Source organism: Pristis pectinata, chromosome 26, assembly GCF_009764475.1.
Source record: "Pristis pectinata isolate sPriPec2 chromosome 26, sPriPec2.1.pri, whole genome shotgun sequence".
NCBI lineage: Eukaryota > Metazoa > Chordata > Chondrichthyes > Rhinopristiformes > Pristidae > Pristis > Pristis pectinata.
This window is the reverse complement of record NC_067430.1, coordinates 19069900-19090751: the sequence shown is the minus strand read 5'-3', so window position 1 is coordinate 19090751 and position 20852 is coordinate 19069900. Positions and strand designations below refer to the sequence as shown.

The 20852-nt window shown below is 37.4% G+C and overlaps 1 protein-coding gene across 11 annotated transcripts in view; it reads right to left on the bottom strand.

The window, feature by feature from the left end:
* The window catches only part of kcnab2a (potassium voltage-gated channel subfamily A regulatory beta subunit 2a), a 279869-nt gene that overhangs the window by 25596 nt on the left and 233421 nt on the right, over nucleotides 1–20852 (bottom strand). For 9 of the 11 annotated variants that reach the window (XM_052039399.1, XM_052039396.1, XM_052039405.1 and 6 more), the window contains 5 exons: nucleotides 15695–15739; nucleotides 13466–13510; nucleotides 13298–13341; nucleotides 11937–12023; nucleotides 6235–6279 (listed from right to left, as the gene is read on the bottom strand). In XM_052039399.1, the coding sequence (XP_051895359.1) occupies nucleotides 6235–6279; nucleotides 11937–12023; nucleotides 13298–13341; nucleotides 13466–13510; nucleotides 15695–15739 (266 nt within the window). The remainder of the gene's footprint in view (nucleotides 1–6234; nucleotides 6280–11936; nucleotides 12024–13297; nucleotides 13342–13465; nucleotides 13511–15694; nucleotides 15740–20852) is intronic. The other 2 variants (XM_052039407.1, XM_052039406.1) reach the window with 1 other exon arrangement.

Genomic DNA, 20852 nt, shown 5'->3' with positions numbered 1-20852 from the left:
AGACCAGCTGTACCGAATTCCTGTATGCAATGTGTTAAGACTGGGCTAAGAGATGTAGAAAAAAAGTATAGTCTAACGTGCTAAGCATTCAAATCAAAGCAGCACTTCAAAAACTGTACCCGATATTCTCTTCAATTCTTGCCAATTTTCTTTCCTTCTCATGCCATTTGACCTCTTGCAGGAGTCCAGATTCATAATTCTGCACTCCTCCTGGTATCTTTGCCCTAGTGGCCATTTTTCATTCTTGAGCCTTTGCATTGTGTATTAGCAGACTAACTACCCGAAAAAATGGATTCTATTTTATCTTGGCATGGTCTGCAGATAATGAACAGAATGTGGGGCTGACTGATTTCTCATTTTTGTTGCAATGGGCTCTGAGGCTACATGCTGAGTACTTGAAAGAATACTCTATAAATTTGTTTGAACTGGTGCAATTTTTAAAATATTAGGACAAAAAGATATCTCCATTCTCAGTTTATGAGCTTTATTTCTAACAATATTTTAACTGTTGTTTCATTTGTCTCCAGAAAATTATACTGTAAAGTACATTTCCCTCTACTGAAATGGAAATATCTTGATATGAATTGACTCCACTCCATTCCTAATTTATTTAAAAATGATGGGAGTATTTTTCTGAAACTTACACAATGCATTTTTTCCCCAGTGGAAACATCAGGAAAAATGATTGTTACTGCCCATTTTAGAATTGTCTCATAAGCTTTAATTTAAAAGTTGTTTGTACATACGCTGATATCTCTCAGCTCTACACTATTGGTGTTTGATGCTGTGTAGTTAACTGACACAAACTGGGATCAGATAATTTCTGCAGAATCTCCCTCATGCAACATAATGATATTCCATTTTAGTGAGATTACAAATAGGAGCAGAAATCTGATGATACTGCTCCCTATTCACATCATGGGGTAGAACTTACTGATGTGATGATTACAACCTGTTAAAATCAGCAGTTTAATGTGGTAATAAATACACTAGCACATAAAAAAAATCTTAGAGCACCCCTATTCCTGGAATACAGGTGCATTATATGCAATCTATTTAAATTCCTGTAGTATTTTGGTGCAAAAATTGTTAATATAGTCCACAAAAAGGTTCTATTGTCTCATGTAGGCCAACAATAAGGGACGAAGCTGCTCTAACTCAGTAGGACCTATAGAATTTAGTGAATTGGTATAGAGGGATGATTTAAAAAAAACATTCAGTAAAATGGTACAAAAGTAAATGTTTAGGCCTGAATCCGGCAGACAGTCAGTAGGGCTGAGAGTAGATTGCAGCATTAAATATTGATATTTAAAAAGAAAATATTTTGTTAATGAATTACATAATACAGCTCGTCCATTTTCTCCCTCTCTTTTCCTTCAACCCTCCATCCCGTCTGGCTCTGTTACATGAATACATTGCTTGCAAGGCACATCTTAATTTTTACTGCCAGACTTGTGGAATAAAATATTTAAAAAAAAACAACCCCAAAAAACATTCAATAAACCCGCCACGGCTTCTCAGCCCAATCTGTTATCATGCAGGCTTTTTCATAAAATTATGCACAGGCATATATAGGCCAAATATAAAATAAGAAAAGGACAATGGTTGAAATGCATAACATGCACCATTGACAAAAGCACAAATAATTCAGCAGTAATTCTGCTAGAACTGCCACCACACAGATGATGCATTAAATGATTTAGCAGACTCTTAATTAATCAAATGGAAAGGAAAATATAGACAAGGCTTTAAAACAAAACATGAAGGCTAGGACTAAATTGTTAGTGATGGACTGGTACAATAGTTAGAGGAGATGTGTATTACATGACTGTACAGAGGTGCTGCTGCTACCAGGATTGCAATGGCTTGACTCTCTCAATTGGTCACAGGACTGCATCCTCCCTGAACAGGTTTTAAAAACATCGGATCTTACATAAACAAAAAGGAAATTTTAAATAATTTTTGAAAAGGGAACGTATGTGGGATAAGTATGAGGGTGGGCCACATTTGACAACTTATTTAAAGAACTTGCACAGGCACAATAAACTGAATAGTCACCTTCTGGATTCTGTTGTTAATTGTGCCTGTACTAACCATGACAACAAACTACTCTGCTCAGAAACACCCCTTTTTTGTGATCATTTTTAAATTAATGACACCTCATTTCTGACTCCTCCAACTGAGGAAATAGTCCTTTCACAATTCACTCCATTAAAAACTATATAATTTTAAAAGCATCAGTTGAATTTATTCTGAGTATTCTAAGTTGAAAATGTTATAAAATCTTAAGTACCTCCTTGTGATCATAATTTCATATTCCTGACGTCACCCGCAGAACAAGTGACATGCATTCCCCATTGTTTAAATGTCCTTCCAATCACAATATGCCTAAAATCTAACTGTATTCTGTAGCCACAAAACTTATGTTACCTTTGAATCAATGAATCAAAATTGCATTTCATTTGTTCTGGGCTATTCTGAAGTTTGAAACTATACAAATTCAAAAGTTTTCTAACTAGTCTTTTATTCAACTCAAGATTATGTTACTTTTAGAAAAGTTACAGAAAATAACATGTTATTTGTTACCATTTTTTATTTCTACTTTCATAATGGATCTTCTCATAAATCTCCTCATAAATGCATGTTAAATCACACCTACCACTTATTTGAAAATTCTCTTAAGTGTCCATGCCTTGTATTATTGCAGACCTCACCGATGGAAAGATGGTGTTATCAGCAAATTTGAGACTGCAGTCCACCACGTCCAAATCAACCATATATACCGAGGACTAATGTGTATCTAGCAGTAACCCCCGGGGGTATGCCTATTTACTCTAATCTTTTGCTTCCTGTCAACCAACTTGGTGTTCATACTGCTACAATTTTTTTCTAACGGCAAATATCTGGATTTTTCTAACATATTTCCTATGAGACCCCATCAACCAACTTTGAGTAAACAATATAGCATCACAACTGACTCAACATGGGCTTTTAACAAATCTATTAGTTAATTTTGATTCCCCTTTAGCTTTTTTAATTTCCCCGTTTCATCTTCTCCCTACACCATCTGTATTCTTCATGATTATCATGTTTGACCCATGTTTATCATGTGCCTTCATTTTAACCCTTAGTTTAGGTTTTATGTATTTACTAAAGAAACTCAAATCTTTGATAAATCTCTTTTATATCTGCTGGAACATATGGACTTGATCAATCTTGTATTTGAAGATTTTCCACTGTTGACCTGTTTACTGATATTTCTGCCAGTTAATTTAGGCCAGATATCCTCTTGCCTAACTGAACTTTGTCCTCTTCAATCACAGCATCTTTAGTTTTGATTCTTCATTCTATTATGTTTTTACATCAAACTTTATGCTTTAACTGCTGTTTCCTTATTGTTCGAATTTAAACACACACAGTACCTTTATTCTGGTCTTGCTTGGGATAATTAAAATAAAATCACCCAACATCAATTCTATCCATATTATGTCTTAATGCAATCCCCAATATATACTTAGCACAGTAATATCATATTTTATTATACCACTAACCCTAACTTTGCATTTAAGTGGTAGACAATATTTCATTGAATGTCTGTTTCTCTCTAGACTTGCGTTCCTTTTGCACTTTAGTTTCAGTGTTCTGAAATGTCAGGTCTCTCAAATAAACTAATGTGGATGAACATAATATTAATACAATCCATCTATTCATCCCTTCTTACTATTAGTTATTCATTCCAAAATTCTATAACCATTACTACTACATAGTCAGGGTTGGGAACAGAATCAAGCAGTTGCAAGGTAGCTGAACAATTCCTTACAATAAATCTTGGTGCAAATTTGCATGGATAGTTTGAATGAGGAATAAATATTGTAAAGTTGTTCAGCAGTGGTGGTTTCACTTAGTAATTTTTTTCCCAGACCCACTTTGCTGAAAACAGTACCAGTCTATCACTAAAATAACCTATAGCAATGACTGCAATAATTACTAATTTACAATGAAACCTGCACTAAATGGTCACTTTCACCAATGCAAACAACTGGCCACAGATGGCTGAATAGGCATTAAATGCCATGTCCTGAATTAAGTGATAATGGCAAATTTAGGCTGTGATTATAACATTTAATTTGGCAAGCCTCAATTTGCCACAATTCTTTTAGACAATATTGAATAGTGATTTTGGTTATTCAACTGTGGAAAACATCTCAACCGAGTTCAATACTGTCCTTGCTGCACATGTGCTTTTAGGCGTTACTGGACAGTAAACAGGGCAGTACCCTGACAGAGCTCCCCCTCCCAGACCACTGATGTCAGTTTTTAAGGTCTTGACTATGGTAAGTAGACTCAAGGCAGATTCAGAAATGAACATAGCAGCTCCCTGGTCTGAATGGCGCAGCTACTCATCCATAAATTCACTTCACCAGCAGGACCACAAGCTGTCATTCTTTTAAACATAGCCCAGTGGTTTTGGTCAAAATGGCTTTTAACAATTCTAAACCCCTTCACTGTCACAAATTTGTTTATAGGTTTGAAGAAAATTTACTTAGAATTAAGCTAACATTTAGGCAGCTTTGAATAGAACTCATGTAACATATCACAAAATATGTTAGGAAACCATTTCTATTTACTGTAATCTAGTACCTGGTATTCAGAAAATAGAATCAAATCCTACTTATTTTAAACACTTAAATTTCAATCTGATGTTCATTTTTCATTTATTTTGCCCAGCCTTATTTATTTCTACGTGGATTTGATCATGCCTACAAAACTTCTTCTGGAGTTGGGATAAGATTATTTGGTGACACTAGATGTCTCTAGGAATATAGTTAACACTTCAACTGGAATAGTAAAAACATTGTTAGCTGCTTCAAACAGCCAGTAATTAGTGCTGAACAAACATTTCTTTTTTGTATTCAGTATTAATGACCCCACTCCTTCTAATGAACCACATTTCACTTATTTGACAATTGCTCTTGAGAGGATTCCATTGCTCCTACCATATCAATCATACCAGCAGATGATTGCAGGCTGGTAAAGCGGTTAATCTGGTTGTTGGCTTCATATTTACTGGGTACTTGGTCATTTTGCAGCACTTACATTTTACTCAAGACTATTTGATATAATCCAATGGTAAAAACTTCACAAAAATCACCATCAGATTTCCTGAAGAAGCAGGACATGGAGAAGTGGGAGGGTGAGTAGGGATCCATGTGCTCACTTCAAGCATAAATATTTAATTATTTTTTGAATCAATGCACTAGCACCATCTAAGAGCTGCATATTAGTAATGCATAACCTTTTTGAGGCAATTAGTTTACAAGGTAGTGTTAGCATGACCAAAAACATGAGGTAGTAAATGACTTGGATAAACTAAACTTCCTGCTGCTTAATCAAAGTGACCAGAAGAACAGGTTTCAGTTTAGTAGTTTCATACTTACCCAAGTTTAGAAACAACTGCAACAGCTTCCTTGATCCCCATTCTACTCAGCAGACGTGTGCCATTTAGCAAAGGGAAATGGCAAGGCTGCCTGCTGCTTTTCACGGGGATTCATTTTAGCAATGTATTGTTGCAGACTAAAAGTTGTCACAGCCTGCATGTTACACATTCCTCATAAGTATAACAAAAAACTTAAGGAGCAAGTTAATGAGGGGAACAAAGATCACAATGTTAAGAAGTAAAATGAATTCTAACATCTCGCAAACACTTAATTAAAAAAAAATCAGCCAAAGCAAACACTCACTAAAGGTGCCGTGAGATTTTCAATTTAATTTCAAACAAAATCAGAAACAAGACTTGTGTAAAACAAAGGAAGCACATAAATTTCTAAGAGTATGTTAATTCTATCTACATAACATTACCATACACAGCACTACTGTTCACAGAATGAGAGGAATTCAAAATGAATGCTGGCAAACCTGAAAGCATGTAGTTAACAGAAATTCAAGGTGCTAAACCCTAATGGATTGGCATTTGTACAACATGCATGGTTTAGGAATGTGATAGAGGCGTTCAAAAAGGAAGAAACATGTTCAAAAATAAGAAGCAAAAAGGGTAGGACAGAATCATTTTTGTTTACTTGCAAGATGTTTTTAAGTCAGGTAAGTTGCATTTTATGGGGAGGTTACTTCTCTGGGTGAAAGGGAGGAAGTAGGAGCAGAGTGAACGAACAATCTGTCCCATAAAATGCCTCGGAACAGCTAAGTATTAATACTCATTTCTTGGGTACTGTGTACCTTCAATGATGAATGTTCTTGACTTTGAAGAACTAAATGGATCCCCTGGTAATAAAAAAAGATTTAAAAAAAAACCAGAGTTTATAGCTGAAGGCACATTACATTGCAGAATTTAGGGCATGGGAGAGGCAAGATTAAATTCTACATATACATACATATACACATGACTTCCCAGCTCAGAAAACAGTAGCCTTGTGAAATGATTGCCTTTATTAGAAACACATGTCATAAAATACATTCAACTTGTAAAAGTTTAAATATAGTATGAGTAAAAATAAAAACAGAGCATTATCAGTTGAGGTACAAAAATGCTGTTTAAAAGACAGTATCCCTTTTGTTTACCTACATAGATTAAATTTTAAATGTAGTACCAATCAACGTACTTGACAAAATTAACTGGAAGAGCAAATGTACCATGAAATAGATGATTAATATGGTAGGAGTGGCAGCAAGTAAAACATCAGCTACAAATTTAGATTGTCAAACAATTAAATATCACCAAAATAAGCAACATCCTAATTTATGTCTTTCTGCCTCTGGACTTTGTACCTTTCTCTCCACCAATGCAGAGAGCCTTCAGCAATCAGACATCTGCAGTGTGAACTTCTCTGCTTCTCTCATAACCTCTCTATTTCTTTTCCTTTCAAAAATCTGCTTAAATCTACATCTTCAGATACTTTTATGAACCTTTGCTTGGTGTTCATTCCCTCCAATGTCCATGCAAAGTACCACACTTCCCAAACTTGGATAGGAGAGCCATTGTGCAAAAATCAAATATGGGGGTGGAGGCAGGAACTAAGTTTGTTGCTTCAAACAGCGCAATACAAACACAAAAGCATCCAAGGAAATATCTCAGTTAGCTCCCTAATGGTTCAATAAGTTTATCGAGTGAGCAGGTGAGCCACACAGATAAGGTTGATCAATTATCTCCTTTAGTTGAAGAGTTCATTCAAGGTGCCTGCTCCTGATTTAATTCTCCTGGAATGAGAGTGAATGTATTTGATTGTCTCTTCTGTAGTTTATTCAACTGTTTTTATGATTTTTTAAGCTGAATTCGATATCAGCTAACTCAGCATAGACTAGAGTTTGGATATATAAAACTCAATGCTACTTTTTCCAAGCAGGAGTTCTTAATGTTTTGCATTCAAGGGAAGCATGTATCTCAAAGTATAATGTCTAATGGTTTTCAAGAGAGTTGAGAAAAAAATTATAGTGGCAAGAAATACAAAAAAAAGGATTCAATAGAATTACTAAAAATGGTGAAAATCTAAAACTGCAAATAAAAACTGCTTGTGACTTGTCACACATGTGACATTCACAGCTGTTACTAGGATGCCAAAAAATGCATTTGGGTTTGCAAAGTTTTTATATCGTGGGAACCAAAATTATGAAAAACATCTAGCCAAGCCAGCCAAGCAAAACCAAGTCTTTGTTTTTCAAATGTTTGTCTCTTCAAACATTGACTATATCTGGAGACATGACATTCTGAGTTGCTGAACTGCTGTAATGAGGCAATCAGTTCTAATTATTTGACAAGAAGCTTTTCAGTACAAAAATGCTTTAAGCTGGTTGATAACACTGAACAGCTGATGTTAGTAAAAATCATGCTCACTTTTCAGGAAAGAATGGTTGTTTGTCAGCTAAGCATTTACACCTCTGAAATTGGTACAGGACTCAAACCTTGCTCCAGACAATCCACGATCAGAGCTTCAGTTCCAAAGACCTGATTGACACCCTGTAAAATACTTGTATAGATGCCCATTCCCAATCATTGTGGGATCTCCTCTCAAGATTGGGGTTAGCCCTTTTCTAATCAATAGCAGGTATACAGAGGATTATGATCACTTGAAGTTCTTCTCAGACTGTTACTTAGTCTGTGAATCTTTATATTACTTCCATATTATGTCCTTATATTACAATCACCCGAGTAAAGTGTATGAAGACACAAAAACAAAGTGACATGAAACACACATCCAGCCAATTCTTATTATAAAATGTACAAGACATCTTACAAATGAATTGCTTGCATTCTGGTGCAAAATCATGTGTCCTGGTGGCATGCAATCAAAATTCCACACCAAATTGCATTTTCACACCCATGAATTTGCCTGCCAATGATTAAATGATACAGATGTAATTCCACTTCAAGTTTTACATGAGGGAAGTTAAGATTACAGCCTTAAATTTGAATTTTAGACAGGCACCTGTTGAAAGTTGGTTTAATCCATTCAACCAGCAGACACATTCACAGTTCATGTAGGGTGACAAAAGGGACATTGTTTTATAAACCAGTTGTTGTAGACTAATGGTGATGCCACAATAGTACTACCAGCAATCAACTCTACCATTATCAGATTGGTTTGAATAAGAGCATTTCTGTACTGAACTGTGAAGGACTTTCACTATAATAATTCTCCAAATCTGACAATTTAAAAATGTATTAGCAGTTTGTTAACATGTTGTTATACAGTATTACAAAAGTCATCCTATGCAACATAATTCCTTTATGTATATTCTATATCTGATTATATGTAGAAACAAAAGAACAAAAACAATCTGCAAAATGTCTACCAAACACATTTCAGCTACTTTCAATAGAGCTACTGGAAATCTGGAATAATGACAGGGCAATTGATCATCCAGAGTTAATAGTTAATGAGGGATGGAAATTAATTTCATACCACCAATGTGATCCCCTATACATGAGTTTCAGGGTGAACATCCTGCCCATCTTTATACACAAGATGGGGCAGAGGAAAATGTGGAGGAGGAGGGGAGAATGAAGACATTGCAAAGTAGAAGGCATGTTTCAAAACTCCAAGTAAATCATCACTGATTGGAGCTGCAGAGCTGGTATGAAGACTCAAAGATATCTTATTCTGGCCACCCCAATTTTCCTTTATTTTCCTTCTCTTGCAAAGATGTTGACTCCATCTTGGGGTAAATTCCACAGTTGTTAACCTCTCTGTATCCATGCACAAAAACTCAATAGCCTAGCTGATAATAGGCTATTCAACTATGTAAAGTATCATAACCAAATAAGATTGTATCCTCATTTAATTTTCAGCTTCTGTCACCAGGAATGGGAATGCTGGTTGATTGTACTATCCCTTATCCACTACTAACCCAGCTGAGATCAGCAAAGCTTTTCTTTTTGGTTAACACGTTAGTAAAGGGAAAAGAGGTTCAAAGGTATCAGACCTGGTTCCAGAAATCATACCTCAAATAACTTAAACATAGCTGGATGAAGTGAAGCTTTAACAGGAACTTTTCCTAAAGAGCAGTTGCTGTTGGCAGGAGGAGAAAAATGGTCCTGTCATTTTATCTAGTGATGATGTTGCACATAAGTGGCACTGTCATAGGCTTTGTCACATCAAACAAAAACAGTGGTTCTTTAGAATATCACTGTACTAAGAGTGCAATAGATTAAGGAATTCAATAACATATTATTCTAAAGTCATAATGGACTTCTGAGATAATATTTATCATTTTGTTTTATAAATTCTGTGCTCACCTAAATGGTATTGGTTCTGGCAAGTAGAATATTTTCCACTTCAATCCTAATGACAAACATTCCCTCGGTCAAGAATGACATATGTGGAAAGCACAGAGATTTAGACCAATGATCTTCCAATTCATCATCCCAAGAACACCCTACATTGCACCAGAATATTTTCAAAACTAACCATTCCAAAGCTCTTTGAACAAAGATGCAATTACAAGCCAATTAGTTTCACCATTTACAAGACACAAGTTAGGAATGTGATGTAATACTTTCCACTTGCCTACATGAGTGCAGCTGCATCAATACTCAAGAACCTCAACACCATCCAGGACAAAACACCATTGTTGACTGACACTGTATCTACCAATCTAAGCATTCAACTCTTTCACTGCTGGCACAGTACGGCTGCAGTGGGCAATCCCCACAAAATGCACGGCTGTTATTCCCTACAGCTGCTCTAACAGCAGCTCCCAAATTTGCAGTCACCAAGGAGAACAAGCTCCAGCATTCTGCAGATTCCTTTCCAAGTTGCACATCAGCATTCCTTCACTGTTGCCGAGTCTAATTCTTAGAACTCTCTTCCCACCAGCACAGTGGGAGCACCTTTATATGAAGGACTGTCGCAGTTCCAGGAGGCAAATCACCACCCTTTCAAGGGCAATTTGAAATGGAAATAATGTTGACCTTGCCATCCTCAAGCTGCTACCTCTCCCAGTATACCATCCTACCCCTCTCCCACTCCAATATTCTAACCTTCTCCTCATGGAAATTATATCCTGTATATTTTCCACCACATCTCCCCTTAAACCACCTGACATTAGAAAATTTCATAAGTAGATGTATCCAATAAGAAGTTGGTACACACTTTATCTAAGAACTGCAGCAAGGATGTCCGAACATTCCACTTTCAGGCTTTCCCAAGCTCTTCTACTGCACTTAAAAATGATCTCATGTTCACTTTGCCTCTATCACCTGAAGTCCTACTCAGTACTTATTTCCAGATGCATCCATTAACACATTAACCTGGATTGTATAAACGAAAAATCAATGGGTGGTAGAATAGGGATTTACTGGTTGCAGAATAGTCTGGTATTGTGCTCGTCCCTCTCATGCAGCAAAACATCAGACAGAGTACCACCAGACCCAATCATCCAATTAAAAATATTTTCCATTGAAAATAAATACTGATACCTTAATAACTCAAAAATAGCCCTGTTCTCAATTTTTTCTTGTTGATGTTGTTCCCAAAACAGATCTCTTGGACCTTTAAATGCAGTGAATAGTTCTGTTGTGCAATTTCTGTCCAAATCTGCAAGGTGGTACATAGCAATAATCCAGTGATAAATTCTCTTCCTGTCTATGATGGAACAAGAGTATGGATGCTCCCATAACAAAATGACTAAAATCAATTCTGGAATGGAATTTACACATGTCCATTCATGCTATTTCTTGGCACTCCAGTGAATTGTCTAGTATGCGAGTTATAGAGTCATAGAGGTGTACAGCATAGAAGCAGGCCCTTCAGCCCACTGTGACTAAGATGTCAGTTAAATGGAACATGCACCTCAAACTTCACTTGTACGTTTCTAACAAATATACCGTATCAAAGGTTTGGAATCTAGAATGACCAATAAGCTATAAAGACCAGAAGATTTTTGGTTTAATTTCTGCTCTCTACCGATTTAGCTGATCTCAGATAGGCCAGTAGTTGGGTTTTACAAATCAGACCCAGCCACATTAGGCTAGTGTACAGAGAAACGTAGGAACACTACTGAGATGTCCCCTCAAACACAGAGCTTATGGACTAGATATTTGGCTGCTATCTGTGGTACTGTATTATTACAAGAATATATTCTTTAAAAGATAGCGGAAAAAAAGAAAACTTGGGCATAGGTATTGAAAATCAATCCCATGTAAGACAGATAATCTGCACTAATGAATGATCCTCAACATTTGTATTTCTGTACTAAATGATCAGAGACCCTATAATTATTTTGCTAATATAAAGATAACTTCAGCTTAATCATCAGTAAATAGTCTGTCATTGCTGTGAAGATGCCAGTCTATGTTTCTTGAACCTTTACTGTAAGAGTTTCTCATTGACGTAGAGTGTGAAAAGGAAGAGAAAGTGAGTGCATTTTCAAAATCTACAGATTAAAAGTTGTTGTTATACCTTTACTTATATAATGCGACTCACCTTCCATGGGTGTGTTTGGGTCTGGCCTATTTGCAAATACCACATCCACGTATTCTAACTGTAGCCGCTCAAGGGAAGCTTTCAGTCCTGCCAATGCAGAAACAAATATCCATTAAAAACAGATGGGATTAACAAAACTACAGAGCCTTATCATGCTCAGAATGTAGTGTAATTGGCAGAATAAATTGATAACTGCTGTACAACAAGAATAAATCAACTATGTTATAATTCACTTCTATGAGGAAATTTAAGATAGGGATGTTTTATGCTTGTAGAAATGGGTTAATATCATGATGCTTGTACCAAAAGCTTCATCTTTCGTTGACTGAAGGCAAGTCAGCATCATTTATTCAGCATAGCACAAGATGAAATCAGTTTTCTGTTTAGATATATAATAGCATCTCCTCAATGAGTCTAGCCATCTATATTCGAGTTCAATGCAGATTTATGTTAACTCACCTATGACAGTCAAGCCATTCACCTTGATATTCTTTGGCATTACCATGCCCAAGTTTCCCTACCTGGGGGGATCACCATTGATCAGAAACTTAATTTGATCAGCTGCATAAGAGTTGTAACTACAAGATCAAATCAGAGTCTTGGCATCCTGTGGAGAGTGATTCACTGTCTGATTCCCCCAAAGCCTTTACATAATTCTACAGAGCAAAAGTCAAGAGATGTATGGAACGCTCTCCAGCTGGCCAGACGGATACAAAACTAGAAGCTCATCCACTCAGAACAAACCAACCCACTTGACTGGCACTCTATCAACCACCTGAAGCATTCACTCCTTCCTTTACTGGTTGCACTGTACACCATCTGCAAAATACACTGCACTTATTCAGGTGGGCTATTCTGACTGCACCTCCCAAACCTGTAACTCTACCACAGAGGATGACAAGGAAAGCAGATACAAGGAAACACCACCACCTGCAGGCTGTCCTCCAATTCACACCCCATCAAGACTTGAAAATACAATTGCCATTCTTCATTTCACTGTATCTAAATTCTGGAACTCTCTACCCAATAGCATTACAGGAATGTATTTTCAATAGAACAATTGCAACAGTTCAAGAAGAGAGCTCAGAACCACCTTTTCAAGAGCAATTAGGCATGTGCATGAATGTTGACCTTGCAAATGATGACCATCTCCTTAGTCTTTTTCACTTTTCCCTGGTTTGGAACATGGGATTTCTGCTTAAAGCAGATTCCAGTTTCTATCTGCCACTCTTGATGTTAATAGGGTTGATAATGTTATCATAAAAACTCTTAACATGTTTTCCTTAAATAACTGTTCCATAAGAGGACACTTAACCAATTATCAACAGCAGCATTTTCTTTTAACCAGCATGACACGCTACCTTCTATAATGTGCTTTCTGGAGAGTCCTCTCTCAGTCTCCGCCCTGCAAAAGAACAGTATTAGTTAAAGTTTACTTACCAAATAAACATTGGGTAGCTTATTAATTGCATTTATTCAAAGACAACAATTTTAATCATTAAAGCATACATAAATAACTAGTTACATACTTTCCACCCCAGAAAATTTTGGTTGTGATGACAAGGCTGGAACGTCTGCAAAGAGAAAAGAACATGTTGACAAATGGTTTAATCGATTTGACATTTGAAGCTTTATGTACAGTGTTGCAAAGCTAATACAATGGGAATGTTCAAACAATACAGCAAAGGACATTTGGGTTTAACTCAGGTAATCTGAGATACTATTTGACATTGTCTTCTGCCACATCTATAAAAAGGACCACTACAAAGGTCCCAACAGTGAAGACTAGTTGCAGGTGATCCCTGGCTTGTTCTGAATCTATGGTTCCCTGGACATGCATCATAATCATCAGCAGAATGATGGAAGGTGCCATCAATTTTGCTATCAAATGGGATTTACTCAATAAATAACCTAAATCCAGTTTGGGTTTTCACCAGAACCTTTCAGCTCCTGATCTCATTACAGCCCTCGACTAAAAAACTGAATTGCAGAAGTGAGATGAGAGTGGCTGACCCTGACATCATGGCAGCATTCGATGAGTTCTGGAGTTCTGGTAATGAATTCAATGGGCATCAAAGGGAATACACTCAAATGATTGGAGTTGTACCTCGCCCAAAGGAAGATGGTTGTGATTGTTGGATTCCAATCATTCTAGCACCAGGACATTTCTATGTGTCTTCCTCAAGCCACTATCCTAGCCCAAACACCAAAAGCTGCTTTATTAATGACCTTTGTTTCACCTTAGGGTCAGATGAGGGGGCATTTGCTGATGATTGCACAATATTCAGTTCCATTCACAACTCCTCAGAAAAGGAGAGTCTGTGCTTGCATGCAGTTAAACCTAGTCATTCAAGCACCATTCACATGCCAGACAATGTGCATTTCAAACAAGAGTAAGTCTAACGAGCTACCCTTGACTGGACAACATCCTGCACTCCCACCAATGACTGGAAATTCAACTGGATCAGCCACACAAATATTGCAGTTGCAAGACAGTGTCATAGGTTGGGCGTACTTTGGAGAGTGGCTCACCTCCTGAAACTTAAATGCTTTCTAGCATACACAAGACATACCAGGGATGTGATGGAATATTCTCCAGATGCCTGGATGAGTGCAACTCCAATAAAGCTCAAGGAACTTTGCACCATCCACGATAAAGAAGCCAAATTGATTTGCACTCCACCTGCTACTCTAAACATTTATTCCCCCACCACACGTTAGCACTGTGGTACTGCTTTTAGTATCTTGCCTAGGCCACCACAACAGCACCTCTCAAACCTGTGACCTCTTCTAAGCAGTTCAAGAAGGTTGCTTATCACTGCCTTTCCAGAGAAATTAGTAATAAATTCTAGCCTTGCCAATGTCACTAATGTCCCTGACTAAAAAATAAACAGGCAATGCTTGAAAGGAAGCAATGGTCCAAGGTTAAAAAAAGAATTTGCATTATGTGGTGACATAATACATATAATTATCTTCATCACAGATGCAATGAAGCTGAGTAATAAGAGGGCAGGTTTCCAAGGCGCAAAGGGTTTAAAGCACATGGTGAGAATGGTGGAAGGTAGAGCTGATCCGTCAATGGAGATATGCTTCCACTTCTGTTTTTTTCCTAATCTATTACTAGATGAAAACATTGTTGATGTGCATTCTACAAGAGAAGTTAAAGGCTTAAAACTTTCACATAGAGCACACATTCAATACTGGTAGTTCTGCTATAAAGCGCTAGTTACGTTCCTAAGAAACGTTGTGTTTTAGAAAGTCGCATTATAGTAGCAGATGCCTTCAAAGCACAGATTTAAACAGGTTTTCTCAACCGCGACCACACCATAACCAATGTGGCCTGCATAATGCAAATAGTGTTCCCTAATCTATCAATTGCTTTATAACCAATTCACATTATGAAAACATGCGTTATACCAGAACTACCTGTACAACATGATCAATTCAGTGACAGCTTTTTCTATTGTTATGAAATGTCAATTAACTTTGTTATGGCATTGATGAGTTATTCTCTAATTACATAAACAAATAGCAGTGCTAAGGAAACAATTTTTAACTTGGCTTCCTTTTTCCAATTTTCCAATGTCAGTTTGGTTTAAAAAAAAGGGTCATTTCTGTCATAAACGATAACCTTAGAGAAACATGTGAGATTAGCGATGCAAGTCTTAAATGTTAAGCTGCACAGTAATGCCATAGAATTATTTGTGGATAATCTCCAAACTATTCTCAAAACTTCAAGCTAACAACTGTAAGATTACCTCCATCCTTTCTTCTTGATAATGTTCCCCAATACAATTTCTGCCCTGTGGAAAAAGAAGAAAGTGAGGTTAAATACATTTTATTGCTTATTTGGATAAGGAGGTTATTTTTTTTAGATTTACTTCCATCTTAGTATCACTGCTTTAATTCCCTTTTCTCTCCTCTTTTATTCACCTTATTCCCAAGTGGTTTTGAACCTAAAAATACTTAAGATGAATTATTTTAAATACAAAATAGAATTTATTTTCAGCGAACCACAATGACAATCATTCCCAGGTCATTTTGTACCACTCAAAAATTAGGCCAGGCACTTCCTGATGTCAGTCACCCCTGTGAACCAATGCAATTTCTGCACTGGAGCAGCACAGGATAATACCATTGTTCAGCACTGCAGGAAATTACACATTTCTGTGTCCTGGGGAGCCCAGTACTGTGCACACTTGGACAACATGGTCATCATATCACAGGAACAAACTGGGAGGCCTAGCAGGTACAAATCAATTAAGTGCAGGAGAAGGCCACACAGGCCCTCAGGCCTGCTCTGCCATTCAATAAGATCATGGCTGATCTGACCATAACCGCATTACTGCCAAGCCCCAGTTATCTTTCACCCATTTGCTTATCAAGAATGTATCTTTCACCCATCCACCCATCCATCAAAAAACAGTTTCTCAAAGGATGGTGGAAGCAGAGTTCTAAAGACTGATGGCTCTCAAAGAAAAACTGTGTCACATCTTTATCTTAAATTGACCAATAGTTCTAGATCTTCAACAACTGAAATATTCTCTCCATGTCATCAGGATCTTTTAGTTTTCAATCAAGTCTCCTCACACCCTTCCAAACTCCAGCTAATACTGAAGACAAATTGCCCATTCCAGGAACCAATCTAGTAAATCTTCTCTGAACTGCATCCAATGCCTTAATGCTTCTATAAATAAGGAGACCAATACTGTACCCAGCCTCAGGTGTGATCTCACCAATGTCCTATGTAACCAAAGCATAACTTCTTTGCTTTTGTATTCAATTCCCCTTGTAATAAACATATTTTTTAAGGCACACCACTTCTTACATCTTGCCAACCACAAAAAGACCCATTTATGCTCATTCTTCATTTCCTATTAGCCACCCAATCTTCTATCCACACCAATACATTATCTCCTACTTCATGAGGTCTTATTTTCAGCAACAAGCTTTGTTGTGGCACCTTATCAAATGCTTTTCGAAATCTAAGTATAGTACATCTACCTGTTCCCCTTTATCCACAGCATACATTAGTACTTAATAGAACTCCATTAAATTGGTAAAAAAATTGATAAGGTAGACATTACCTACTTATTGGAGCTTTCTCCCACATCAAAACAACCCACCCTACACCAGCCAATTTCCAGGCTTCCATTCTGACCATGTTTCCCACATGCCTGACCACTTGACCTCTCATGACACTCTCGTAGTGACGGTCTGAAAATCATCCAATTCCATTAATGCTGCTGGCCTCCAGATACACAGCACATTGCTCCATTCCCCCTTAATCCCCAAGCAATCTGCCAGCTTCCATCTTCCCAATTCCATTTACCCCCTTCAAGCAATCTGTTAGCATGTACCTGATCAGCCTTCATCTCTCACAAACAATCTACTATCTCCCTGCTCCAGATCCTGAAAACATCCCAATAATCCACCCTAAAAACCAAAGATTCCAATGCCCTCCCACTCCCAATTGGTCTGTGATTTTGGGCCTTGAGTGAAACTGAAGTTTTAGGTAGTGGACCAATAACCAAAAACTGAGACTGGAGACCAGCACCTGCACCATTGTGGTACACTGTAATGGGTACATTGGAATTCTAGTCATAGGCTTTTATTGTGATATGGTTTCAAGGGTGGTGCCATTAAAATATTTGACCAAATAGTAACTGTAGATGCATTAACCTGAAAACTGAGTAATGACATGAGTTATTTGTCTATGACAGCTTCACAAGTGAGTCTGACCCTCACCTGACATCCACATTGGATAGCTGGAAAGTGATGCAGAGGGTTCGATTACAGCAATCTACTTTTGGGCCCAGCTGAGCAGAGTCCAGGAAGTGAACCAGGGGCAAAAAAATATGTGTGTGTATATATAGTGTGCATGAAGAGCATAATTTGGCCTTGAAGGCCACTGCATCAATCAAGTATTCTGAGATGTAATTTCCCCTAGTAAGTCAAGGCCAATCACTCCAACACTAGCTTGGAAACAAAATCACACAAATTAAAAAAATTCAGGAAATCTATTTCATCAATTTGCTGTGTATGTAAAATAATTGATGTGTTTTTTTTAACACTTTAATGCAAAGACAGGTTAATGCTGGAGAATGAAAATTTCAGCCACCCAGAGTAAAAATTCCCTAGAGCTAAGAGCATGTGGATGTATCAGCTGCTGCAAAAATGGAATCAAATGTGTAGATAAATACAACTGGCAGCTGATACGTGCTTGGATGCACTTAGAATTAGCAACCAAAGATGAATTTTCCCTTCCAACACACACAGAGTTGGCCCCAACATAATTAGAAACAAGAAAGTTCCCCTTACTTTCCTCACAATGTGCCTCAGTTTCTTCTGAAGAATATTCCTAATGTACCTAAACATTAATCTCACGTTTCCTGTAGCAGCTATCCATTGGCAGTCTCAGAGATACCAATTTAGTAACAATTTCACTATAACCTTGCTGACATTGCATTTTGTAAAGCAATTTTCTAGCTTGCTGATTCATGTACTTTTGAATGTTGAGCTATTTGCAAGATTTCTCCCTGGCAAGTAGCCCAATATAAATCAAGACATTTCTCATTCGATAAATGCACCAACTTACAAAAATTTCAGTATTTAAAATAGTGTATGAATAACTGGAGGATATAAGGAGGAATATTCAGTAAGTTTTCACTGCTTATGTTCTGACTTTAATCACAACCACTATGTTATACAATGCTGCTTATTTCTTTTTTAAAGATTCATGTTGCTCACAATGTGCAACTTCACATCCATCAACCAAACTTCCTTTCAAGTGATGGGAGAAGCGCCCAGGAGCAGATTATCATTAGCATTGACATAACAACAACAACAGCAACATGAATAGGTAATTAAAGTAAGAATATTTGTCCCTTGAAACGTGCTGAAACCTCAGAATCAATAGCAAAATGTTGCTCTAGTTACTAAATACTCTCAGTTAATTATGCATGCACAAGCATAATAAACTCAATGCACTATTTTCCAAGTGAAGTACATGACTTAAAGTGTAGTAGTAATATTCACAAGACAAATGAGAGTTGAACACTTTCCTGTAGTTCAGAAGCTATTATTTCTTGCCTAAAACACACAGTCTTACCTTCCATAAGAGACCTGAAAATAATTTAAGCCTGTCATAAAAACCAATGAAAGTACAACATGCACAAAGCAACAAATGACCTATTTTAAAGGAAAAGTGTGTTACAAGTAGGGGAACTGTGCAATGAGCAATGGCCTAGAAAATCAAGCACAGTGCACTTTTAAAATTTATTTTTCAGAGTGTGGTTTTAGCTGGCAAGGCCTTGATTTCTTGCACATTTCAAAATGCCCTCCAGAAGGGAGTTGAGAATTTCTTCTTGATATGCTGTAGTACTTCTGCTGAAGGTCCTCCCACAGAGCTGCCTGGTAGAGAGTTCCAGGAGTCAGAACCAGCAATGATGAAGGAACTGTGGTATATTTCCAAATCAGGGAGGTGGGCAACTTGGAGTGGAATGTGCAGTGTAGAGTTATCATGTACCTGCTGCCCTTGCTCTTCTTAGTGATAGAGGTCACTGGTTTGGTTGGCACTGTTGGAGTAGCTTCAGGAAGTAAATTGCAGTGTTTTTTGTAAATGAAGTAAATACTACAGTCACGGCACAGCAGTGAAGGAGGGAAGCAATTGTTTAGTGGAGTGGCTGGGTGCCAATGTTACTTTCTTCTGAATGGTACTGAGCTTCTTCTGAGATGGAGCTGCACTCGTCGAAACAAGTGGAAAAATTTCCATCATGCTCAGATTTCTGACTTATAAATGGTGGAAAGGCTTTGGGTGTTAGATCAGTTACACATTGCAAGATACCAATCCTCAACCTGACCATGTAGCCACAGTTTTTATTTTGCTGGGCCTGCTGAGTTTCTGGTCAATGGTATCCTGTCAGAAATTTGATGGTGGGGGACTTGGCGAGAGCAAGAATATACCTTGTTGGAGATGGTTACTGTCAGGCACCTTTAGGTCTCCAATGTAATTTACCACTTATCAGTGCATGTTTGAATGTTGTCTTTGTCTTTCTATATGATGGCATGGACAATTTGTAGAAGAATTGCAAATAGAATTGAACATTTTTTTAAATCATCAGCTAATTTCCCCACTTCTGAGCCAATGATGGAAGTAAGGTCAAGAATGAAGCAGACCTGGGACTGACCCAATAACTATAAACTATTTTCCTTTGTGTGAGGTTTTATGTCAACTACTGAAGTATATTCCTCTTGATGTCCACTGATTTTCAGTTTCACCAGTCTTTTTAATGTTACACTTTGAGATGCTGCCTTTACGTCAAAACCAGTCATTCTCACTCACCTCTGAGATTCAGCTCCTTGGTCCAAGTTTGGATCAAAGCTGCGACTAAGCATTGAACAGAGAGGTCTTGGGATATCACAGACTTGGCATCAGTAAGCAGGTAATTGAAGAGCAAGTGCCACCTGATAGCACTCTGTACTGACACCTTCCATCCCTTAGATGAAGATTAAGTGTGTTTTTTTTGTGTTCTATGGGATTGAAATCTATTATCAAATCAACTGTTGAACATTCTGTGCAAGTGTGTGATGTGTGCCCAAAGATACAGAAGAGCATGAGTGACACCCATCCCTATGCAACTTCCTCTTTGAAATTGATTATAACAGAATGGGCTAAATGAAAAATAAGGGCTAAGATGTACGCAGAAGTCCTGCCTCTGTATTACTTAAAAGGATCCATCGACTACATGCAGGTTTTTTTGAAGAATCATTAAAGTGGTCTGGAACAAACATACATGATCCTAAGGGGGCTTGACAGGGTAGATGTTGAGATGTTTTCACCAGTGGAAGAGTCATGAACAAGGGGACATTGTTACAAAATAGAGAGGTGATCATTTAAAACTTAGGTGTGTAGAA